At 39.5% G+C, this 22257-nt stretch overlaps 1 protein-coding gene across 2 annotated transcripts; it reads left to right on the forward strand.

Moving 5' to 3' along the window:
- Positions 1-4759: 4759 nt before the first annotated feature.
- Positions 4760-21223, forward strand: LOC135585386 (glutamate synthase 1 [NADH], chloroplastic-like). Of its 2 annotated transcripts, XM_065159896.1 has the most exons (23): positions 4760-4958; positions 5306-5885; positions 6003-6122; positions 6355-6468; positions 7260-7412; positions 7521-7621; positions 7805-7901; positions 8387-8496; positions 8594-8697; positions 8879-9058; positions 9139-9482; positions 9573-9643; positions 9725-10194; positions 10506-11375; positions 11996-12150; positions 12433-12594; positions 12846-14414; positions 14868-15086; positions 16607-16875; positions 18502-18807; positions 19574-19841; positions 20107-20364; positions 20645-21223. In XM_065159896.1, the coding sequence occupies exons 2-23, from the start codon at positions 5520-5522 to the stop codon at positions 20900-20902; spliced, it is 6564 nt and encodes a 2187-aa protein (XP_065015968.1). In that variant the 5' UTR covers positions 4760-4958; positions 5306-5519; the 3' UTR covers positions 20903-21223. The 2 variants fall into 2 exon arrangements, with proteins under 2 accessions (XP_065015968.1, XP_065015969.1); XM_065159897.1 differs by lacking the exons at positions 4760-4958; positions 5306-5885; positions 6003-6122; ... (2 more) ...; positions 7521-7621; positions 7805-7901 and adding an exon at positions 7923-8215.
- Positions 21224-22257: the final 1034 nt, after the last annotated feature.

Raw genomic sequence — 22257 nt, forward strand, 5'->3', positions numbered from 1 at the left:
AGTTCCATCGAACTACCATCCTCCATCAAACACTTCTTGATTTCATAAGACCAGCATGATGGGCTGTGATCTGACACCATCTTAAAGCAAAAACACCTTTTGTACTGAATTCTCTCCGGTGGTAGAAAGGCTTGTGAGTCGGTGATCACATGAAACAAGGCGGCGAGCCAACCACCCGCAAACGTGACTGGCAATGATACCACCGATCTCCTCGCAGAATCTACTCGTGGCATGTCTGCCCATAGATTGCAATTGCAATGAATCTGTGTGACGTCCTCAGCCGACGCCTAAATCCCTCGTGCCTCCTCGAGAAGGTGGGCTGCATCCGCCCCCAGGAAGTGGTAGGTCGAAGGGAGTAGGTGTGTGTGGTTCTTCCAACCCCAAACTCATTTGTCCTTCGACGAAGAAGACCTGTTCGTTTACTCTATGGACCTGCCAATGATCAGAGACAACAGTAAATACGTATGCGCAGTAGGTGTGTTCTTCTCGTCGAGTCATGGCTATCAAATCACAAGTCGGAAGCAATCTTCCACCGTCCACCGCTCCCAGATTCAAGGAATCGCCGGTTCTAAGTCGGTATGGCCCGGCGGACGAGGCTGCCTTTGTCTTGTCCGGCAAGGCAGCGTCGTCACGGATGAGGCAGGCACGGCTTCTCGCTTGCAGGCGCGGTAGCGTGCGATTTCATGACGATGACTCGAAGGTTGGTGTGATCCAATTCAAGTCTTCTCCTCGGAGTAGAAGTCTTGGCATTCACATGTGGGTGTGATATCATTAGGAAGAAAGAAACTTGTAACGTATAAATGGCTTTTACCAGCAAAAATCTAACAGATGTCAAATCTGTATTTCAATTTCGAAGTAGTTTAAGTTGAAAACTGACAGACATAATGTCATCAATCATTTATTATTTTACTAGTGGACAAAGATTGAATACAAACGATATTCTTTTAGTTGAAAAATAACCAATAAAAGATTATTACCAGAAGAAATTGATGATTATCTCCTCATAAAATATTTATATAAATTATTTTATTCTTTTACGATCGTATACAAAAACTTATTTTTGGTATAATAAAAAGTAAAATCATTTTTTATCACTGGCGATCACATGCATTCATTTCGCGTTATTAATTTGTGTTGCTTTTTCAACTTTAGTGTTTATACATATGATAATCTCGGAGGCTCAATATTTTTATCTTAGAGACATCTTAAATAATCCGCTCAAAATCACATCGAATTAATCAAAACATAAATGACATCTATTCGTATGCTATGGTATCATATGTGACTCAAAAAAATATTGATCTTTTGTTAATGGATATAATTTTAGATTTTTAATACTTAATCAAAATCAATAATTTCACAATAGTAATAAGAGAGCATTAAAAGATTGAAAAGAAGAGCACAGATGTTCCAAATTTATAAGATTTAATAGAATCTATACATATATTAGGTATTGATAAATTTGAGATATATATATATATATATTATTTTGATTTGAACTCATAAATAATATTATATTATTTTCAAAGAAAAAGGGGGCAGGCATCAAGTTTGATGTCCATCTCTACTATTTCAAGGGAAAAATAGAATCTTTAGAAATAAAGCAAGTTGTAATGATGTCTAAGTGAAGAGACCAAACCGGGCTCATGTGTTTCTTATTGAACACGTGCTTGCCTTCTCAGTTCAACACCCTTTGCCACTGCACCTTTCTGCCACTTGCTGTATCTTTCAACCTTCGAGATTAATACTTTATTTTCTTTTGATTTTTTTGGAAAATTGTGTCAAAGACTTGGAAGTGACTCTGCCATCATCTTATTGGAAAACTAATGCTATCATATGAGCAATTAAATTTACTCTCTTATCAGTATCAGAAAATAGATTTTTTTTCTCTGTTTATCAATTTTGAAATCCTGATCCTTATTTGACCTGATTAGCAATCCAGATAATATCTCAAAATTTAGAGCAAACATGAAATGCTTTTTCTTCAAATTGCACCATAAAAATTTTAGAATTCTTTTTATAATATTTTATTTGGTGTGAAAAACTTGTCAAAACATCCTTCAAATCAAGTATTCAACAAATTTCACTATTATCTGATTCTCACTTCAATTCTTGAAACTTAGTTGGGATCAGAGGGGATTCTTTAACTATCTATTTAATATGCCAAATCTGATTTAGGTTTAAGAATATAAATGATTATATATATATATATATATATATATATATATATATATTTGATTACATGAATCTACCATCATTGGTTTAAGATTATTATTATTATTACTATTAAATAGTCTATTAATTTAATGGATTTTTTGAGTGTGAAAAAAAGCATAAATGATGGTAATATTTAAATTAATCCGATTTGATTCAAAATCTAAATCGATACGTTGTGATTTAAGTGAGATTCTTGGTATAATTTCTCTGATGATCGAATTAGTTTCGAAATAAAATATAAAAATTTTAAGTAAAATATTTTTTTGATATTAATTAATTTATTTTTCACTTATCAATTGTGTTGATATGTGTCGAATCATAATTTAAATAAATATTTAAAAAGGAGGTGGAGATGATCATCCAAACAAAGACTTTAAAATACTAAGCAAATTTCCACTTCTCACCTTTTGTTGATGTCTTCAAAGAAGAATGGATGGATGGATGGCCCCACCATTTTGTTTGAACCTTTTATTTATTTATTTGTGTACTTTTTTAAATCCCAGTTTATTTATTGATCCAATATTTGCTTGCATACATACCGAGACATATTTTACTGTCATCATCATTAAAAACACAGCACTCCGTCCTATTTACTGTCAATATCGAGGGAAGCAATATATTAAACATTCTTTGGTATCTGAGCATACAACACACATACATACTAAATAAGTAGAATCTTCAGTTCTCATCATACATCACAATAATTCATACGAAAAAAAGAGTCAAAATATTTGGTCAAACATCTTTCTATTGGCTTGTTACAGTTGTCTTCCAGCAACATTCAATAATTACATCGAATGCAGATCGATATTATCGTTATTATTATTTATTTATTTGTGCTTAACTGTTAGGTGTTTAGTTAAACCTCACACCATCATATCTAATTTCTGGTCAACCTACCACCACCCCACCTACCCCCATTTCTTCCTCCAAATCTCGCTCTGCATCAAAAGAAATGAACTTTTTGGTACATCATATATATATATATATATATATATATATATATATATATATATATATATATATATATATATATATTAGTTATATGATGTAAGAATGAAAGTAGAATTTGATGTGGCGGGGCATCTGTTTAAGCCGTGGCCTCGGGCCGTCGCGGTTCGGTTCGGGGGTCCGGATGTTGGGGGTCTCGGGCGACGTCCCTCGGGGTCTTCCGGCGGCCGAGCACGGTGGTTCGAGCCGGGACGTCGGGTCGGGAGGTCGAGTCGGCAGGTCGGGTCGGGTTGGCAGGTCGGGTCGGGTCGGGTCGGTAGAAAGCTCCGTCGTAGTGCCTGGAAGAGTCGACCCCCTCTGGCACCCGCACAAAGGTCAGGCCGAGGCGCTCGGCCCGACCCCTCCGACGACCAAGTTAGCGATGTGGAGAGGGTTTTGGAGGAAGAGATGCCTCCATACAAGTGTGGGGTGTGAGTCTGTCCCCTCCTCTCCTTTAGTATGTGAGAGTATTTATAGGGAAGCTTACTGTGCCTGATGTGCCCCCTTGCAGGGGCAGGTTGGGTCTGACACTGGCGTTGGCGTGGCGTGCGAGACCGAGCCTGGACAGAATGTTTAATGTGCCTCGATCGACGTTCCGATCCGTTTGACCAGGTACTGAGGTGTGATGCGTCATCTGGGACAAGTGTGATGCCAGCCCCAGTCTTGTCGCCATTATTTCCCTCGTCAGAATTAAGTGGCCGTCAAAACAGTTAATCCACGAGAGGAACAGTCGATGGATTCGTCACCGTGAAAGATGAATCCGAAGAGCGAGCAAGTTTGTAAGTAACCGATTCGTCATGTACTCGATTGATTCTTAGAGGACAATGTAGTATGGGATGATCATATATTACGTGCATGAAATGGCAAGCAAAGCAGGCAGGTGTGACTCGTTCTCCTTCTCCTTCTACCTAAAGAACAGAGGTAACTTTGCAATGGTTGTAAATAAACCAGTGATATCGTATGTAGATACCGTACATACGTCGACATGGAGTTTGCGCTGCTACAGTGTACCTGACGGAGATTGTTGACGGTGGGTGATGCATGTGATGACAATAAGCTTTAATAGCGCCGAGAAATAAAATATTGTTGATTAGATAATGAGTCGTGGTCAATGGGAGGGGACGGGAAGGCGAGCGCGGGGGCCGGTACTGCCGGGCGTTCGGTTTGCGCTTTGCGGTTGAGTAGAAGTGACGGCGACCGGGGCCGTTGGCAGAACCGCGGAAGCACGGGACCGAGCCGGGGAGTGGCCGGGGGAGCTGTCGGTTGGGTGGGACCCGCCCACGAGCGGCCATCGAGTGCCGCGTAGGGGCACGTCCGATGACGTGTCCCGACAAGAGACAAGTAGTCCCTGTCGCGCGTGGGACCCCACCGTGGTTAAAAATAAGAACGGCGATTACAATTTTAACACACCCGCTCCCAAAAATAATTGATGGAGAATAAAAGGAGAGAGGAAAAGGAAAACCTCCGCGGGGGTAGATGGGGTGGGGCCCGGCGGGAACTGGAACCGGGGCTATAAATAACCGCCTGCTCCCGGAGAGCGAGCTCTGAGAGAGAGAGAGAGAGGGGGAGAGGGGGATCAGTTAGGGATTGGCTGACCGTCCGTGCTTTCTGTTTCTGTTTGTTCGTCCATTCGACGATCTCTCATCCCGGCCTTCGATTGGGAGAGGCAGCCTCGCGGGTGGAGTCTCCAGAAGGGGTAGATCGTTCGTGATTGCGTCGGCTGGTTGGTGGGAGAGGAGGAGCGTTCTGAGGTGGGTTGGTGGAGGGAAGATCTGTCGAATACCCTATTGTTTTACAAGTAAAGAAAGAACATGATTAAAAAAAGATGAACTATCTTAGATCTCTATGGTTCGTCGTCGAGATCCGTGTGATGTCGGTTTCTCTTTGGTTTTTCCCCCTCAAAGTATTTTGGCTTTTGTTTTTTTGGGGTTTTTTTTTATGCTAAGGAGTTAAAGATTCCTCCAAATCTCTGCTTTCGTTTATTATTTCCGTGGTAGATTCTGGCCTTATGTTCCTGTTCGTAGTTCCAGCCGGTGTTCTTGTTTGATTTCTGGGTTTCATCGAGGTTCATTTTTTTGGTCTTTCTCATGTATTGCAGGATAAATTTGCTTGATCCCCCGGCACGGCAGAGTCCTCGAATCGGCTCGTTCTTCTGTTATAGCTTGCTATATAATAGATCTGTTTCCTCTCGGCTGAATCCATCCAGTTGAAGCTTTCTAAGGCCTGGCAAACCCTCAGTCTTTTCTTTCTTGAAATCTCGAGGGAGAAGTCGTACATCCCCCCTTTCCTTTGTTAGCTAGAGTTCGTCATCTATGGCGGCGGTCCCAGGTTCGGCCATCAAACTCCAGAATCAGTCGGTGGCTCTCCCTTCCGTTGTCAACCATAAGCGGAACGTCTGCCGCGGAGGTAGGGCTGCGCGATTCGCTGCCTACAGGCGAGCTCAGGCGGTGTCTTTGGAGAGCCAGTTTCTTGGTGCAAAGCTTCGAGCTTCTGAACGTGTTCAGCGTTGGCGGATCGATGGCCCGGGACGTTCCCCCGAGCTGAGGGTTGTCTCTCCATCTATGGCCCTGTCTCAGGTGCCGGAGAAGCCCCTTGGTCTCTATGATCCATCCTTCGATAAAGATTCTTGCGGTGTTGGCTTTATCGCTGAACTCTCGGGCGAGTATAGCCGGAAAACGGTTTGTCTCTGTTCATATCTTTATGCTATTTTATGTCTATTAAAAGAAATCGTATCTGTGGATAGCATTCTTGATCAGATTTGACTTTGGGTCCGTTTATGGCCGGTAACTCTGCAGGTTGCTGATTCCTTGGAGATGCTGGTGAGAATGGCTCATCGTGGTGCGTGTGGCTGTGAGACCAACACAGGCGATGGCGCCGGCATCCTCGTAGCACTCCCTCACGGTTTCTTCAAGGAGGCACGGATCTTGTCCTTTTCAATCGTTCTTCCTTGTCAAAGGCCTGCATGATGTTGTTGAGTTCGTGTGTATTTGTTTAAGTTTTGTTTGTTTCTTTAAGGTTTATGTATACCTATACGCCTTTGATGAAAATATTGAGCATCATGCAAATCCGTAACTTGAGTTATTTTCTTTAGTTTTGGAAATTATCCTTATCGATAGATGCCTTTGTTTTCTACTATATGTGTTGCAGGTTACCGAGGATATTGGGATTCAACTGCCACCACCCGGTCAATATGCAGTTGGCATGTTTTTCTTGCCAACGGATGACAGTCGAAGGAAGGAAAGCAAAATTGTTTTCACTAAGGTAACTGTTTACTATTGCTGACGTTGAATGGTCAGAACCACCCATCTGATCCTTTATTTCCAAGACAGATTTATTTTCAAATTCTTTTTGCTCTTTATTTTCAACCCGAGCGCACTAGTTTATTGCTATTGTCGGTGTTTCTGTTGGAGCGATTGATAGCTCACGACCGAATTCCTGCAGGGATTTAGGTTGCTGTTATGATTGATTATTCTGCACGTGCATTTTCCTAAGCTTTTCTCTGTATACTCAGTCTGCCAGCTCCAACTTTATTTCATATTCAATTTGTTTCGTACGTATCTTTTTCAGACTTGCAAGGCATGCCCCACTACATGACATATAATTTTAACATCAAATAAGTGTCATTCCAGTATATTTCTATCAGAATTTCTCTTTCCACAGGGAAAATATTTTTCATGTTCCTTCTTCGATTTAGTTGATTAAGTTTAAATAGTTATTAGATCGAACTAATTTTCGTGTTCCTAAGATTCTTCTTAGATTAGACATTCTGAGACGTTGATAACCTGGCATTTTGGGTAAACTTGAGAATTTGGTACGCTTAATTAGACACATTACTTTTGTCACATCTCTCAAGTTTAAGAGAATTTGTACAACCAAAAGCTCTTGTTGGATGCTTACTTTGGTATGTAAATGTCTCACTTGTAGGTTTCAGTTTCTTTTCTTTTTCATAATTTCTAAATGAGTTTTGTTTTATTATTTGTGTCTCCTTTGGACCTTTTAAAATGATTGATCTTCATAAGAACAGTCTGTTAATACTTTTATTGGGCATGCAGGTTGCAGAATCTTTGGGACATGTGGTTCTTGGTTGGCGCCCGGTACCAACAGATAACCGAGATCTGGGTGAGTCAGCTCGACAAACAGAGCCACTCATCGAACAAGTTTTCCTTACACCAAGTCCACGGTCAAGTGCTGATTTCGAGCAACAGGTTCTTTACTATGTCTTTATGTATTTCTTATTATAGACTCATGCAGTAATGGCTGTTTCTCACAACTTATTATCATGAGGTTTGACTCTTAATTCCAAATATATCTAGATGTATATACTACGGAGGGTTTCAATGGTAGCTATCCGAGCTGCCCTGAATCTGCAGCATGGTGGAGCTAGGGACTTCTATATATGCTCACTATCTTCCAGGTTAGTCCTTTTACTTATGATTTTCGATAGCAAAGACTTTGGATAGCTCATCTAATCGAGGGGATTACTAGCATAAGCTTTATACAGGGATTGAATAATCTTATTTATCTTCCTCGTATTCTCTGTTGGATAGAGTTCTCAATCTTCTGCAATGAGCATCACTGACTAATATGATTTTGGCAGGACTGTGGTTTATAAAGGCCAGTTGAAACCTGTTCAGTTGAAGGACTACTACTATGCAGATCTCGGTGATGAAAGGTTTACAAGTTACATGGCCCTGGTAAATATAACCCTATCTGATCTTCTTCTTTATGTACAAACTCTGGTCAAAGCGGGCTGCAAGGGAAGACTCTGGTAATGGAACTCTTCTAAGGTTAAATGAGGTCTCTGAGGCATTAGACTTTGAATTATATCTCATACTCTGCTGTGTTCGGTACTACTTCAATTTGAGTGCTGAATAACTTGGGTGGGTTGGTGAGATCTTCATAGTCGATAACTTAGTAAACCATGTTGCAGAATCATGATGCAGTGCTCCCCATGGTCAGTGGGAGGAGAGTTCCAATTTGAAGGTGAAAAGAATGGTATTTGGTGAAGGTAGCCTAGGTTCCTGTGCTATTTTGTATTGGCAGTGAAGATAAAACAGAATATATGGTGCTTTTAAGTGCATTGATTCGAGTTTTATCTGATACCTAGATGAGACTCCAGAGTACAAGTTTGGAATGGTTCAATTTAGATCCCTGAGAAAAAAAATGCTCGTGTGTGCAGGTCCACTCACGATTCTCCACAAACACCTTTCCTAGCTGGGATCGTGCACAACCTATGCGTGTTTTGGGTCATAATGGAGAAATCAACACATTGCGAGGAAATGTGAATTGGTATGTTGAAGACGGAGTGGGTTTATGGTGTTGGATGTCATTTTCATGTAAACTCAACTTGTTTGCATTGCATTTTTTGTTTGTTTTGGCTTTGCAGGATGAAGGCACGAGAAGGCCTTTTAAAGTGCAAGGAACTAGGCTTATCAAAGAATGAAATGAAGAAACTTCTTCCGATTGTGGATGCTAGCTCATCGGATTCAGGTAGAATCTACCTTGATACTTGCAGTATTCTATGCCTTACTTTAAAGTGTGCTTGCGACTTGCGTATTGAATATTTGCCATGTTTCATTTCTATGTCTGAATACGTAGGTATTAAATGCGACGTATTGCTGATTTCATACATGCATGAAGGCTTGATCTGAAATAACTTGCATATTTCTAGGGGCATTTGATGGCGTTCTTGAACTTTTGGTCCGTGCTGGTAGAAGTCTCCCTGAAGCTGTTATGATGATGATTCCTGAGGCATGGCAGAATGACAAGAACATGGACCCTGATAGAAAGGCTTTGTATGAATATTTCTCAGCCCTCATGGAGCCCTGGGATGGACCTGCTCTAATATCTTGTGAGATTTTGCACAAACGCATGCTCTGAGTAATACTCCTAACATTGACTCTGCTGATGTGTGCTGATTTTCTCTTACAGTTACAGATGGTCGCTATCTTGGAGCAACTTTAGATCGTAATGGGCTGAGACCTGGACGGTTTTACATCACACATAGTGGACGTGTTATCATGGCTAGTGAAGTAGGTGTCGTAGACATTCCTCCTGCAGATGTGTTGAGGAAAGGAAGGCTTAACCCTGGGATGATGTTGTTAGTGGATTTTGAAAATCGTACTGTTGTTGATGATGAAGCATTGAAGAAGCAGTACTCACAAGCTAGGCCATACAGGGAATGGCTTAAGAGGCAGAAGATTTGTCTTGATGACATTGTCAATTCTATTCCTAAAAGTGACATGATTCCTCCAAACATATTTGGAACTGTACCAGTAAGTCTGTCTAATGCTATTTGAATGAATTATCATTCTTGATTCTCTTTGCATATTGGAAACTGAGTACTTGGTTTTTGTGGTCCTTAGTCCCAGAATCATGATGAGGACATGGAAAATATGGGGATTCGTGGTCTTCTGGCACCACTCAAGGCTTTTGGGTAACTCATCACTTAGTAATGGTACTTCTTGTTCTTGTCTACTTGCATAAAACTGCATGTTCTAAATTTGGTTACTTGCAGCTACACTGTTGAAGCTTTGGATATGCTGTTGTTGCCTATGGCAAAAGATGCCACTGAAGCTCTAGGTTCAATGGGAAATGATGCTCCCTTGGCTGTAATGTCAAACAGAGAGAAACTTTCATTTGAGTACTTCAAGCAGATGTTTGCTCAAGTTACAAATCCACCAATTGATCCAATTCGGGAGAAAATAGTTACATCTATGGAGTGCATGGTTGGTCCAGAAGGCGATCTTACTGAAACCACTGAAGAGCAGTGCCATCGTCTCTCATTGAAGGGGCCTCTTTTATCCATTGATGAAATGGAATCTATAAAAATGATGAACTACAGAGGTTGGCGCAGCAAAGTGCTTGACATCACGTATCCAAAAAAACATGGTCGAAAGGGTTTAGAGGAAACCTTGAATAGGATTTGCTTGGAAGCTCGTGCCGCAATCCGTGAGGGGTATACGACCCTTGTACTGTCTGACAGAGGTGAGGGCTTGAGAAATTTAGGGTACTCATGTCTGTTTGAAGGCATGATAGCATTGAGATCCCTAGATTCATCCCTTCGAAGTTTTTGTCCATCTCTGTTATTTAAGCAGATCATTTCACTTGCAGTTAGTCTATTATCCGGCTTTCTGGTTCATTTCAGCTTCTACACATTTTATGATTTTTATACTCTCTTTCTTGAGACCTTGTGATATTTATTGCTTTTCATGTAAATTGCATGCTGCTAAATGTTTATGATATCCATGTTATAAATTTTGGCGTTAAAAGAGATTGAATCCTTGACTTTGATGTAGGCTTTTCGTCTGAGCGTGTTGCTGTAAGTTCCCTCTTGGCAGTTGGTGCTGTTCATCAACATCTAGTGTCAACGCTTGAAAGGACACGCATAGGGTTGCTGGTGGAATCTGCTGAGCCTCGTGAAGTACATCATTTTTGTACCCTTGTTGGATTTGGTGCAGATGCCATCTGCCCGTATTTGGCCATGGAAGCAATTTGGCGGTTGCAGATTGATGGAAAGATCCCTCCTAGAGTCGATGGTGAGTTTCATTCTCGAGAAGATCTTGTCAAGAGGTACTTCAAAGCGAGCAACTATGGAATGATGAAAGTTCTCGCTAAAATGGGGATATCCACTCTTGCATCTTACAAGGGTGCACAGATTTTTGAAGCTCTAGGTCTTTCTTCCGAGGTGATCGAGAAATGCTTCAAAGGAACCCCAAGTAGAGTTGAAGGTGCAACATTTGAAATGCTTGCCGGGGATGCCCTTTGTCTTCATGAATTGGCATTTCCAACCAGAGCTTTACCACTGGGAAGTGCAGAAGCATTGGCATTGCCTAATCCTGGGGATTACCACTGGAGAAAGGGAGGTGAAGTGCACCTTAATGATCCCCTTGCAATTGCCAAGTTACAAGAGGCAGCCAGAGCTAATAGTGTTGCAGCATACAAAGAATACTCTAGGCGTATACAGGAGCTGAACAAGACATGCAACTTGCGTGGTATACTGAAGTTTAAGGATGTCGCTGAGAAGGTTCCCTTGGATGAAGTAGAGTCTGCCAGTGAGATTGTCAAGCGTTTCTGCACGGGGGCAATGAGTTATGGTTCAATCTCGTTAGAAGCACATTCTACCCTAGCAATTGCAATGAATAAAATTGGAGGCAAATCTAATACGGGTATGATCTTATTTGAAACAGCCCATAAAATCTTTTTAGTGTCTGATCTTTTCGTATGTTAATCACATCACCTGTTCATACCTACCACTGGCTAAATTGTTTTTATTTGATTAAGAAGCTTAAATGTTCTCGTGAAATTTGCTCTTTATTTTTTTTCTTCCTACCAATGAATAATTTACCCTGACTGTTAGGTGTACTTCTTTTTCTTCAAGGTATTAAAACTACTGACCTACCATTTATTCGGTATTGTTTTAAAGGTGTTTCTTTGTTGAGTGTTTTTATAGTTCTATCTACAAAATTTCAACTCAAAGCCCCTTTCTATTTTAAGCTTTGGGTCTTTCTATCTGTTCTCGTGTTTGTCAGTAAATTTTAGCTATGCTAACCTTTTCCAGGGTTTTTTAGAAGGAAAACTTGCGCCTATATTTGAGATTTGATCTAGTGGTTCATTGTTTTTGTGTTTTATGAAAAACACATCAGGTTTTTACAAGTGCATGTTTATGTTGCTAACTTTGTGTATACTGATTGTTTGTGGGTTTTCTTATGATAGCTGATAGAGATAAAGATGGGGATTATCTTTTATTTTGTCATGCTAGCTTATTTCTTCTTCAATCTTTTTGAAGGTGAGGGAGGTGAGCAACCTGCTCGTATGGAACCCCTGTCAGATGGTTCAAGGAATCCAAAGCGGAGTGCGATTAAACAAGTGGCAAGTGGTAGGTTTGGAGTGACAAGCTATTACCTCACAAACGCAGATGAGCTCCAGATAAAGATGGCTCAGGTAATCACGACAAGCATAACAATCCTGATCCAAAACTTTTCTCTTTGAAATTTGAACAATGGGGAATCTTCTACCTTTGTACCTCCTCTTTCCTCCTATTGGAACATAAGTTCCTCTTGTTTATGAATCTGTGTTCATGGGCAGATGATGCTGAGTCTACAAAGCACTAGTGTGTCTTTGTATCTATAACTGATGAATACCTTTGAAATTTGGTGAGATCGTATTTCTGGAATTCATTTTGCTTGTTGTATGCTTCTGTTTGATGATCTTGTTACTTTGCAGGGCGCTAAGCCAGGTGAAGGAGGCGAACTTCCAGGTCATAAAGTTATTGGTGATATTGCAGTCACTAGAAATTCCACTGCCGGTGTGGGTCTTATTAGTCCTCCTCCTCACCATGATATATATTCAATTGAGGACCTTGCACAACTTATTCATGACCTTAAGGTATTTGATTATGATAAAATGATTGTTCTCCTATATTGTTTTGCCCATGCAAGTGATCATTAAAAATGTTGTTTCATGAAGATTGAAAAATTAGTATTTTCCTCATTTTGCTTTCATTTTGATTGTCCCTCATCCTTGTAATTCCTTATATGAAAACCATTGGTAGTAGGACAATTTGCATTTTGGTTTGCTTGTGTGAGAGGCTTTACATCTATGTTTATATGATGCAAGTCCATAATTTTGTTTTGTAGAACTCGAACCCAGGTGCTCGAATCAGTGTTAAACTAGTCTCTGAGGCTGGCGTTGGGGTAATTGCTAGTGGAGTTGTAAAAGGACATGCAGACCATGTTTTGATATCTGGCCATGATGGAGGTACTGGTGCCTCTCGTTGGACTGGCATTAAAAATGCAGGGCTTCCCTGGGAGCTAGGTTTGGCAGAGACACATCAAACTCTAGTTGCAAATGACCTCCGTGGCCGAACAGTCCTGCAAACTGATGGCCAGTTAAAAACAGGACGAGATGTTGCAATTGCTGCTCTACTTGGTGCAGAAGAGTTCGGTTTCAGCACTGCACCTTTAATTACTCTTGGTTGCATTATGATGAGGAAGTGTCACAAAAATACTTGCCCAGTTGGCATTGCCACTCAAGATCCTGTACTTCGTGAAAAATTTGCTGGAGAGCCTGAACACGTTATAAACTTTTTCTTTATGCTGGCTGAGGAAGTTCGTGAGATTATGTCACAGCTGGGCTTTCGAACAATTAATGAGATGGTTGGTCGTGCAGACATGCTTGAAATTGACAAGGAAGTGGCCAAGAGTAATGAAAAATTGGGAAATATTGATCTGTCATTGCTGCTTAGACCTGCAGCTGATATTCGTCCAGGAGTTGCCCAATATTGCATTCAGAAACAGGATCATGGTCTGGAGATGGCATTGGATCAGGATCTCATCACTTCATCAAAAGCTGCTCTTGAAAAAGGCTTACCTGTTTATGTTGAGACACCAATCCGCAATGTAAATCGTGCAGTCGGTACCATGCTTAGTCACGAGGTCACTAAACAATATCAATTGAAAGGCTTGCCTTCAGATACCATCCATATTAAGCTAGTTGGAAGTGCTGGTCAGAGCCTAGGGGCTTTTCTCTGCCCAGGAATCACCCTTGAGCTTGAGGGTGACAGCAATGACTACGTTGGGAAAGGATTATCTGGTGGCAAAATTGTCGTTTATCCTCCAAGAGAGAGCCAATTTGACCCAAGTGAAAACATTGTTGTTGGCAATGTTGCACTATATGGAGCTACAAGTGGGGAGGCATATTTTAACGGAATGGCAGCAGAGAGATTCTGTGTCCGAAACTCAGGTGCAAGAGCAGTTGTTGAAGGTGTTGGTGATCATGGATGTGAGTACATGACTGGTGGTACAGTTGTTATTCTTGGCAAAACTGGAAGAAATTTTGCTGCTGGTATGAGTGGTGGAATTGCATATGTTTTTGATGTGGATGGGATGTTTCACACAAGATGCAATCCTGAATTGGTTGATCTTGAAAAGATTGAGGATGGAGAAGATATCACAACCTTGAGAATGATGATACAACAACATCAGCGCCATACCAGCAGTGTGTTGGCAAGAGAAGTCCTCTCCAACTTTGACTCTCTGCTGCCTAAGTTTGTTAAAGTATTTCCAAGAGATTATAAAAGAATTGTTCAGAACTTGAAGATAGAACAAGCAGCCAAAGAATCTGAGGAGCAAGAAGAAAAGGAGCTGATGGAGAAGGATGCATTTGAAGAACTCAAGAAAATGGCAGCAGCATCTTTGAACGGGAAGGTAAGATACTTCATGATTGTGATGGATGGTTTGTGTACTGTTTATATCTTGATTTTTTGCCCTTATTATCTCAGGTTATTCAATGATATTTCTGTAGTAATCTTAATTTTAACCCACTTTTTTGTTGATTGTATCTTTCATCCAGCTGTCTTGATATATCATTTTGAGAAGTTGACCTTACCAGAAGAATCTTCCTTTATGAATTTATATATTTGTAATTCTCTATCCAAGTTTCAATTTTGTTAGTATCGTGACAAAATTTCCCCTCTTGCTCTGTTAGGGAACCTGTTTCTTAGTTCTGCAAAATTACCCATTCCACAGAATTTCATTTTAATCCATGAAAATTTCTTATGCCTGTACAGAAGCTGTAGATTTTTGATGTGCAGAGCCAGAGTGTTAACTTTCTTTTACTGTCATAGACACAAGGGCTAAATGGAGTTATTTTATATACAGAAAGCGGAAGGTTTGGCTGCAGCAAAAAGGCCAACACAGGTTGATAATGCTGTCAAGCATCGAGGTTTTATTGCTTATGAGCGGCAGGGTATCTCATACAGGGACCCTAATGATAGAATCAAAGATTGGAAAGAAGTTGCCACAGAATCAAAACCTGGGCCACTAATGAAAACCCAATCTGCTCGCTGCATGGACTGTGGAACTCCCTTTTGTCATCAGGTAAAATGTTATTATCTAGACCAAGAAAGGTTCATGCTAAATCATCACCGAGATCTTTTAATGTTCATTTGTATTGATGGTAAAATTTGGTGCATTTAAATTTGCTCTCTTCTGTTACATCTTAAGCTGTGTCAAAATGTTTGGTTTCTCTTTTTTTTTTTGTACGTAAAGGGTCCAAGGTTTATATGATATTAGTAAGAATGGGCAGTGGCAGTATTTACCGGTCACACAGGGTACCGGTATGTTACCAGGTAAGTCGGTGGGGTACCCAGTAGCAGACATGTATCAGGAAGTTCCTTTTTTCTGTTTTTGCAGCCTTTCCTAGGCTTTTTTTTTTCTTTCTAAACTCAGGTATATATTAGCGTACTGACACTCGGCATGTCGATATAGACTCTATGAAACCAGTCTGAGCCCTGGTTGGTATTGTACAATACCAGTATACGAAATCATCAACCTTGAATAAGAGTTTAGTGGGTTTGTGCCAACATAAGAAAACGTCATTAAACCTAAAACAATAAACTTAAAGAAACAATAAATTGCTAGAGGTTTGCATCGTGATGTACTTAGGTACTTCATTCTATCTGTACTCCCATTTAATCACCTAGCATTTGAAAGTTATGTAATTATGCAGGATCTTAGTTCATTATTCACAGTTTTGTTCCAGATTTAGCAAATTTGAATTTGAGGTACTTGCAGGATGTGATAGAGATCTGGTTTAATAAGCTCCATGTCTTTGTAATACGAGGCCTTTATTATATGAAAATGATTTACATTTCCGGTGCTATATGGAACATATGTGATCGGTTATGTGGAACTAAACTAGTTTATATCATGACAAATGCTACCAAAATTGTGGCTTGGAAATTCTTTTTTGCATGTCTATTGAGTTTACAATGGCGTAGTAGGATATAAAATAATAATTAGATTTAGGTCATATCGCCACCATCAAAGGTTAGTTGTCAGATACCGGCTCTTAGAATTTAGAATTAGTTGTCTAATTGAACTTGGTTCGTTCTTATTTTGATTATAAAACAATCTTTTATGGAATTTTGAAGTCCTAATTGCTTAAGGTGCATGAACTGTAAATTAAATTTTCCACCAGCCATTATACCCTGGTAACCCGATATTGAGCCTGGTCAAACCATGCATAACTTTTTCTTTTCTAGAGTAGAGTCTGTATTGTTACATTTTTAGGGTCATTAAAGCAAAGCTTACGAAAAGCTGCTGTGCTGTCCTTTTCTGGGGCAGGAAATTTGATCTTGATTCTTATAGTGAATATAGTAACCCCTCGAGGATGACTATCGACACCTAAAAAAATTTGGTCTTTGATGGATGTTTTGCCTTGTAATAATCTATTCCTCTTTCTGTTGCTTTTGTAAAGCATAATTTTCTTTTGTGGCTTCTCAATGTTGAGTATGATCAGGTGCTCATAAATGCCTTTCTTTGGTCCTGAATAAATGTGTGATAATGTATTTATATCAATATCTTAAATCTTCTTTTTCGACTCTTCCATCTTGCAGGAGAACTCTGGTTGCCCTCTTGGAAATAAGATACCAGAATTTAATGAACTGGTCCATCAAAATAGGTGGCGAGAAGCCTTAGATAGGCTTTTGGAGACAAATAACTTCCCAGAATTTACTGGTCGAGTTTGCCCTGCTCCTTGTGAAGGATCATGTGTTCTTGGCATCATTGAGAATCCTGTATCTATTAAAAGCATAGAGTGTGCCATCATAGACAAGGCATTTGAAGAAGGATGGATGGTACCTCGTCCTCCACAAAAGAGAACAGGGTAAAATTTCTTCTCATTTCTGTTACCTCAAGCAATCATCAAAAGTTTTGTATTTCTATTTCTGTGGCTTAGTTCATAGGACCCAACCAAGTACCAATTAGTTAATGTTTCTTGGTTCTGTTTTGTGTATCTGTAGCTTCTGTCATGCTCTGCAAAAATTATTGGGTCATTCTGGAAATTCTTGTGGAAGAATGGAGTTACATTTATGTGCTATAGTGTTAACAAGTTATTGAAAATAATCATTGACCTGCAGAACTGATCATTTATGTAATTTTATATAAAAGGAAGCAAATCAAAGTCATAGGACCACTGAATATCCTTGTAAATAATTATTTCAATGCAAGGAAAATTCAAAATCTCAGTATCTACGACACCCTGCTTAGTCATCAGTTTTGGAAGGTTATAATGGTACATAGGGGTAGATGAGCCTACAATTAACATCTTGGGTTTGGTTTTGCACCCCGTATGTCAAAAGCTATTAAGTTAACGAGTCTATTGAGCTGGGTCTAGTGCTATGGATCTAGAATTAGTTAGGTAACGACACATCACGAGATGAAGTCATGAGTGCACCATGGGCCTTACATGTCGTCTACTAGGGAATGATTTTGGCTGTATAATACCTTAGCATCAAGGTTGCGGCACCCTAATATTGGAAGTGTGATGAGGATGACATTGGCTTAGATTAGTTTGCTACTAACAACTTGGTTTAGTTATTTTGGACATGTAGTTTTGGGGCCACTGCATCCAAGATATTGAATTGGTAGGCAGATGGGATTTGGTTGTGACAATATCAATGGAAATTCACAGTAATCTCTCTTGATTTGATGGTGAAGTTATCCATCACTGAGAGTCCGAGTCTGTTCTCATTTTATTTTCATTGACAACTTGTTCGGTCCTTCCAAGGGAGTCGCAGATGTCCTCCATTGATTGGATGAGCTCCCTTCTGCTGTTTCATTTATATGCCTCAGAGTTATATGGACTTGTTCAGAATGATTCTCTGTTTGTAAGAAAGAAAAATAATCTCATCAACTTGCTTGCAATAATATTTGTTTTGGATATAGCTTTACTGATTTCCTCTAAGAAATTAAATAATGATTAAATAAATAATCCCAATAGGCCAAGAAGTCTGTTCCTATGTATGCCCTTTAGTGGACATTTCTCCATATCATGTTAGGACACAACCTGCTGCTGATGTGAACAGCCTGAATTTCAATTAGATTTTGAGAATGGATATGCAAATTTTAATTTAATCTTTCTGTTTTCCTTACCCAAACAAGAGAGGGAGCAACATTTTGTTCTTACTTCCATCAGCAGAGCATTAAACGTACTTTTATGTGCTAATACCTGTGCCAGATTTAAGTTATAAATAGTGGCTGTTCTGAAGGTAAACTAAAGTTGATGTTTTCTTGGTAACTTATAAGAACTATTTTAAATGCTTCATTCTTGTAGTCGTATATCTTTGATTAATTTCAAACAATATTTTTTCTTTTATTTAAATGGTAGTGTTCTTACCTGTCTAGTTATCTTTTATCGGATATACAAGAAAGGAATGGACTAGCTTTTTGACTCCTGAAAGGTGTAATATAGATAGTTTATTTGTTGGTAAATCTTGTGTAATTGATGCAGGAAGAGAGTTGCCATTGTTGGTAGTGGTCCAGCCGGTCTTGCTGCAGCTGATCAGCTAAATAAAATGGGTCACCTGGTCACTGTTTACGAACGTGCTGATCGCATCGGTGGTCTAATGATGTATGGAGTTCCAAACATGAAGGCTGACAAGGTTGATGTTGTTCAACGCCGTGTAGACCTGATGACTAGGGAAGGCGTTAACTTTATGGTGAATGCTAATGTTGGAGTTGACCCCATGTACTCCCTCAACCATCTCCGTGCTGAGAATGATGCCATCGTGTTGGCTTGCGGAGCTACAAAGCCAAGGTAACAACGAGAGATGTATTAATATGAACATCTGTTTGAATTCATCTGAATTTCATTTTGCATTTGTCATGCCTGGCTACACAATCCTTCTGGACAAAAATTTTGCAAGACTTGTTTATGGATACATGCAAATCATAATAAATTTACAAAGTACATTTCTTTCCATCTTAGAATGCAATTTTGTTAGAATTGCTCAAGTAGATATTATCATGTTATGAATATAGATTTTCAGCACATAAGCAAAATAATGCTGTACGTTGATTTAAATTTGTGCATATACCTGAGATAACTTATTCATGGAAGTATTCAGTTGATTCTCTTATAAAGTCTGAGTTGACAATGTGTACTAACATAAATTGTCATCCTGCAATTATTGAACCTGGAAGTTTGACTGACTCACTGTGTAAATATGATATGCATTTTTTTTCCTTCCATTTTTGTGTCTAGATATTCCCTTGTTAAACAATGAACCCCAATTTCAATTCAGGTGTTACAATTGCTGCTGAACCTACTGTTATTATGTTTATTGGTGGGAATTATTCTTACTTAATGTTATATATATATATATATTACTTCATTTCTAGCATATGTACATCCTCTCTCTCTCTCTCTCTCTCTCTCTCTCTCACAGACAGTGAATCTTGACTATAATTATCTTCCATGGTGTTGATACTTGTATGTTGTCCTCTTGATTGTAAAAGCCATATTGACCCAGGTGTCATGTTACTTGTAGTGGGCTCGTGCACTGAAAATGCTTCTTGTGCAGGGATCTTCCTGTTCCTGGAAGAGAACTATCTGGAGTTCACTTTGCTATGGAGTTTCTCCATGCAAACACCAAAAGCTTGCTTGATAGCAATCTGCAGGATGGTAAATACTTGTCTGCTAAGGGGAAGAAGGTGGTTGTGATAGGTGGTGGAGACACAGGAACAGATTGTATTGCAACATCTATCCGACATGGCTGCACCAACATGATCAATCTAGAACTCCTTCCAGAGCCACCTCAAAAACGAGCACCAGGCAATCCATGGCCACAGGTTCAGTACCCTCCCTTGGTTACCATTGATTTGTCTGTTATGATCATCTGTTTAGATTAGTTCAAGATGCATTCAATTGTGGACCTTCTTGAATTTAGTTTTTCTAATATCTCTAGGTTCTATTTTTTTTTTTCCTTTATAATTTCTTTCTTGTAAAGGGTAAGCAAGTATTCTTCTTCTAGCTCTTAAAATTTTGAAAGCAAACTACAACCGTTGTACAGTGGCAACTACGGTTCTGATTCTAGCTCTTAAAATTTTTCTACAGTGGCCTCGCATTTTTCGAGTAGATTATGGTCATCAAGAAGCATCAGCCAAGTTCGGAAAAGACCCACGATCCTATGAGGTCCTGACTAAACGATTCGTGGGAGACAAAAGTGGAGTTGTCAAAGGCCTTGAGGTGGTCCGTGTACATTGGGCAAAGGATAGTAGTGGCAAATTCCAGTTTGAGGAAATCAAGGGTTCGGAGGAGATTATAGAGGCTGACCTGGTTCTTTTAGCCATGGGTTTCCTTGGTCCAGAGTCGGTGAGTTCTTTCTCTATTGTTCCTAAACTATTTGGGTTTTCAGTAGATAATTCATGAACTATCCTTTCTTGTTCTTTGGCAAGTTTTATTTGTTTTCCTCTGTATCTTTATAAACCCTGATCAAGTCATCTCCATTGCTTTCTCATGAAGATGAATATGGCATCAAGTTTTGCTACATGCATCTAGCAAAGTTTTTAATTCTGCATGATAAGACTTAAGGCTCTACATGGTTATCTCTGTCAATGGGGGTACCGACTCATGCTCTCAACAATCTTCACAGACGATTGCTGATCAGCTGGGCTTGGAGCGGGACAACAGGTCGAACTTCAAGGCAGAGTACGGGCGTTTCTCGACCAGCGTAGATGGGGTGTTTGCTGCAGGAGACTGTCGACGAGGCCAGTCGCTTGTCGTTTGGGCCATTAACGAGGGCCGTCAAGCTGCCTCCCAGGTGGACAAGTATCTGATGAAAGATGTGAATACTTGTAGCAAGGAGAACCCTGTCTCCAGTGAAGATTTAGTCCACAGAGTGACTGCCTAGATTTGTGGTCGGTCTGTCCGTCCGTCCAATCAACACCATGCTTGGGAGAAAAGCATCTCTGGCTACCAATGTAGTCACTCTGTCAAAACAAAGTAAAGTAGGTGGTCTTATATATGTTCAGGGTGCTAATTTTGAAGGGTTTTTTTTTTTTTCATGTGTTGCAGTCAGCATTCTAGGGTTGTGGCCTTCGCTTTTTTCTTTTTCTCTTGGTTGTTTTTGTCCAGAAGCTGTATTTGCTGCGATGATGAATAATATTGTACAGTTCCTTTTTCTTTTGGAAACAATAGACAGAGGAATTGGAATCTACGAATTTGCTTTCTACGACTTAATATAGATCAAGGAATGTAATTTTATTCGATTTGGTATGGGACAAGCAGGATATACCATGTGAGTGAGGGTGCCAAATCTCGTATGATATGATTATCGTTTATCAACATGTTTCAATCGGTATCGATTGGATATCAATCCTAACCATACATTTAAGGAATAAGAAAATGAGAAGACAATTGATAACATGGGAGTATTCGTTGAAGTGGTTGATTTGTTCTAACATGGATAGTACGCTTGAAATAGTTTGGTATTTCAGTTTGACTCCATTGTTAATATAATAGATCAATTTTTAAATGTCTCTAGCCTCGAGAACAAGAACTAAGATGACAATAAAGAAGGTTATAGCCAAGTACATATAGAGCTTGTCCCTCAAACTAGAAGATGCAAGTTCTAAAAGGCTGGCTCTACGACTTTTTAGATGGTCAAGGTTAACTTGGCACTCTTCCGTTTATTTAAAGCCGGAAGATCTTAAGGGCTAAGAAAAAAAGTGGGAGATCTATTTTTTGATTGAGACCGGTAATGGCTCCTTGTCATGATACATCATGTCAAAATCTACACCTTCACTTTTGTGGGTGATCTCATTCTTGAATGGCCTTCATAATTTTAGAATTCCCAGATGATTTTATGATGAATAATAAAGTCAAGAAACCCAATTAAATGTGAATCAACCATCTTGCGTTTCACTAGCACATTATCGAGTAATTCTTTGTATTTTCATCTAATTTGCTTATTATTCTCAAACTATATGTCATTATTGCAATACACATCGAATTGATTTAATTGTATTTTAAGAATGTGTTTATGAAAGTTAATAGCTCAAGACCGATATGACATCAACCAGTTGATCTATAAGAAACAACGGATAGTTATCCTTTGAACAAGTTTTATTCATATCTATTTAATGAAAATATGTTCATTCACTATTAGATATTTTAACCACAGACAAGAGTTGATAATGAATAGGTTACCAAATAGGGGTCCGGATTGGGAGATGTAAGTTAGGATGGACTGACCTTATAGCTTTT

This window comes from Musa acuminata, chromosome BXJ3-7, assembly GCF_036884655.1.
Source record: "Musa acuminata AAA Group cultivar baxijiao chromosome BXJ3-7, Cavendish_Baxijiao_AAA, whole genome shotgun sequence".
NCBI classification, from domain to species: domain Eukaryota; kingdom Viridiplantae; phylum Streptophyta; class Magnoliopsida; order Zingiberales; family Musaceae; genus Musa; species Musa acuminata.

Coding starts and splice junctions, on each gene's coding strand:
- LOC135585386 (XM_065159896.1), top strand. CDS start 5,520: ATGGCGGCGGTCCCAGGTTCGGCCATCAAACTCCAGAATCAGTCGGTG. Junction 11,376..11,995: donor TGGAGGCAAATCTAATACGG/GTATGATCTTAT, acceptor ATCTTTTTGAAG/GTGAGGGAGGTGAGCAACCT. Junction 12,151..12,432: donor TCCAGATAAAGATGGCTCAG/GTAATCACGACA, acceptor GTTACTTTGCAG/GGCGCTAAGCCAGGTGAAGG.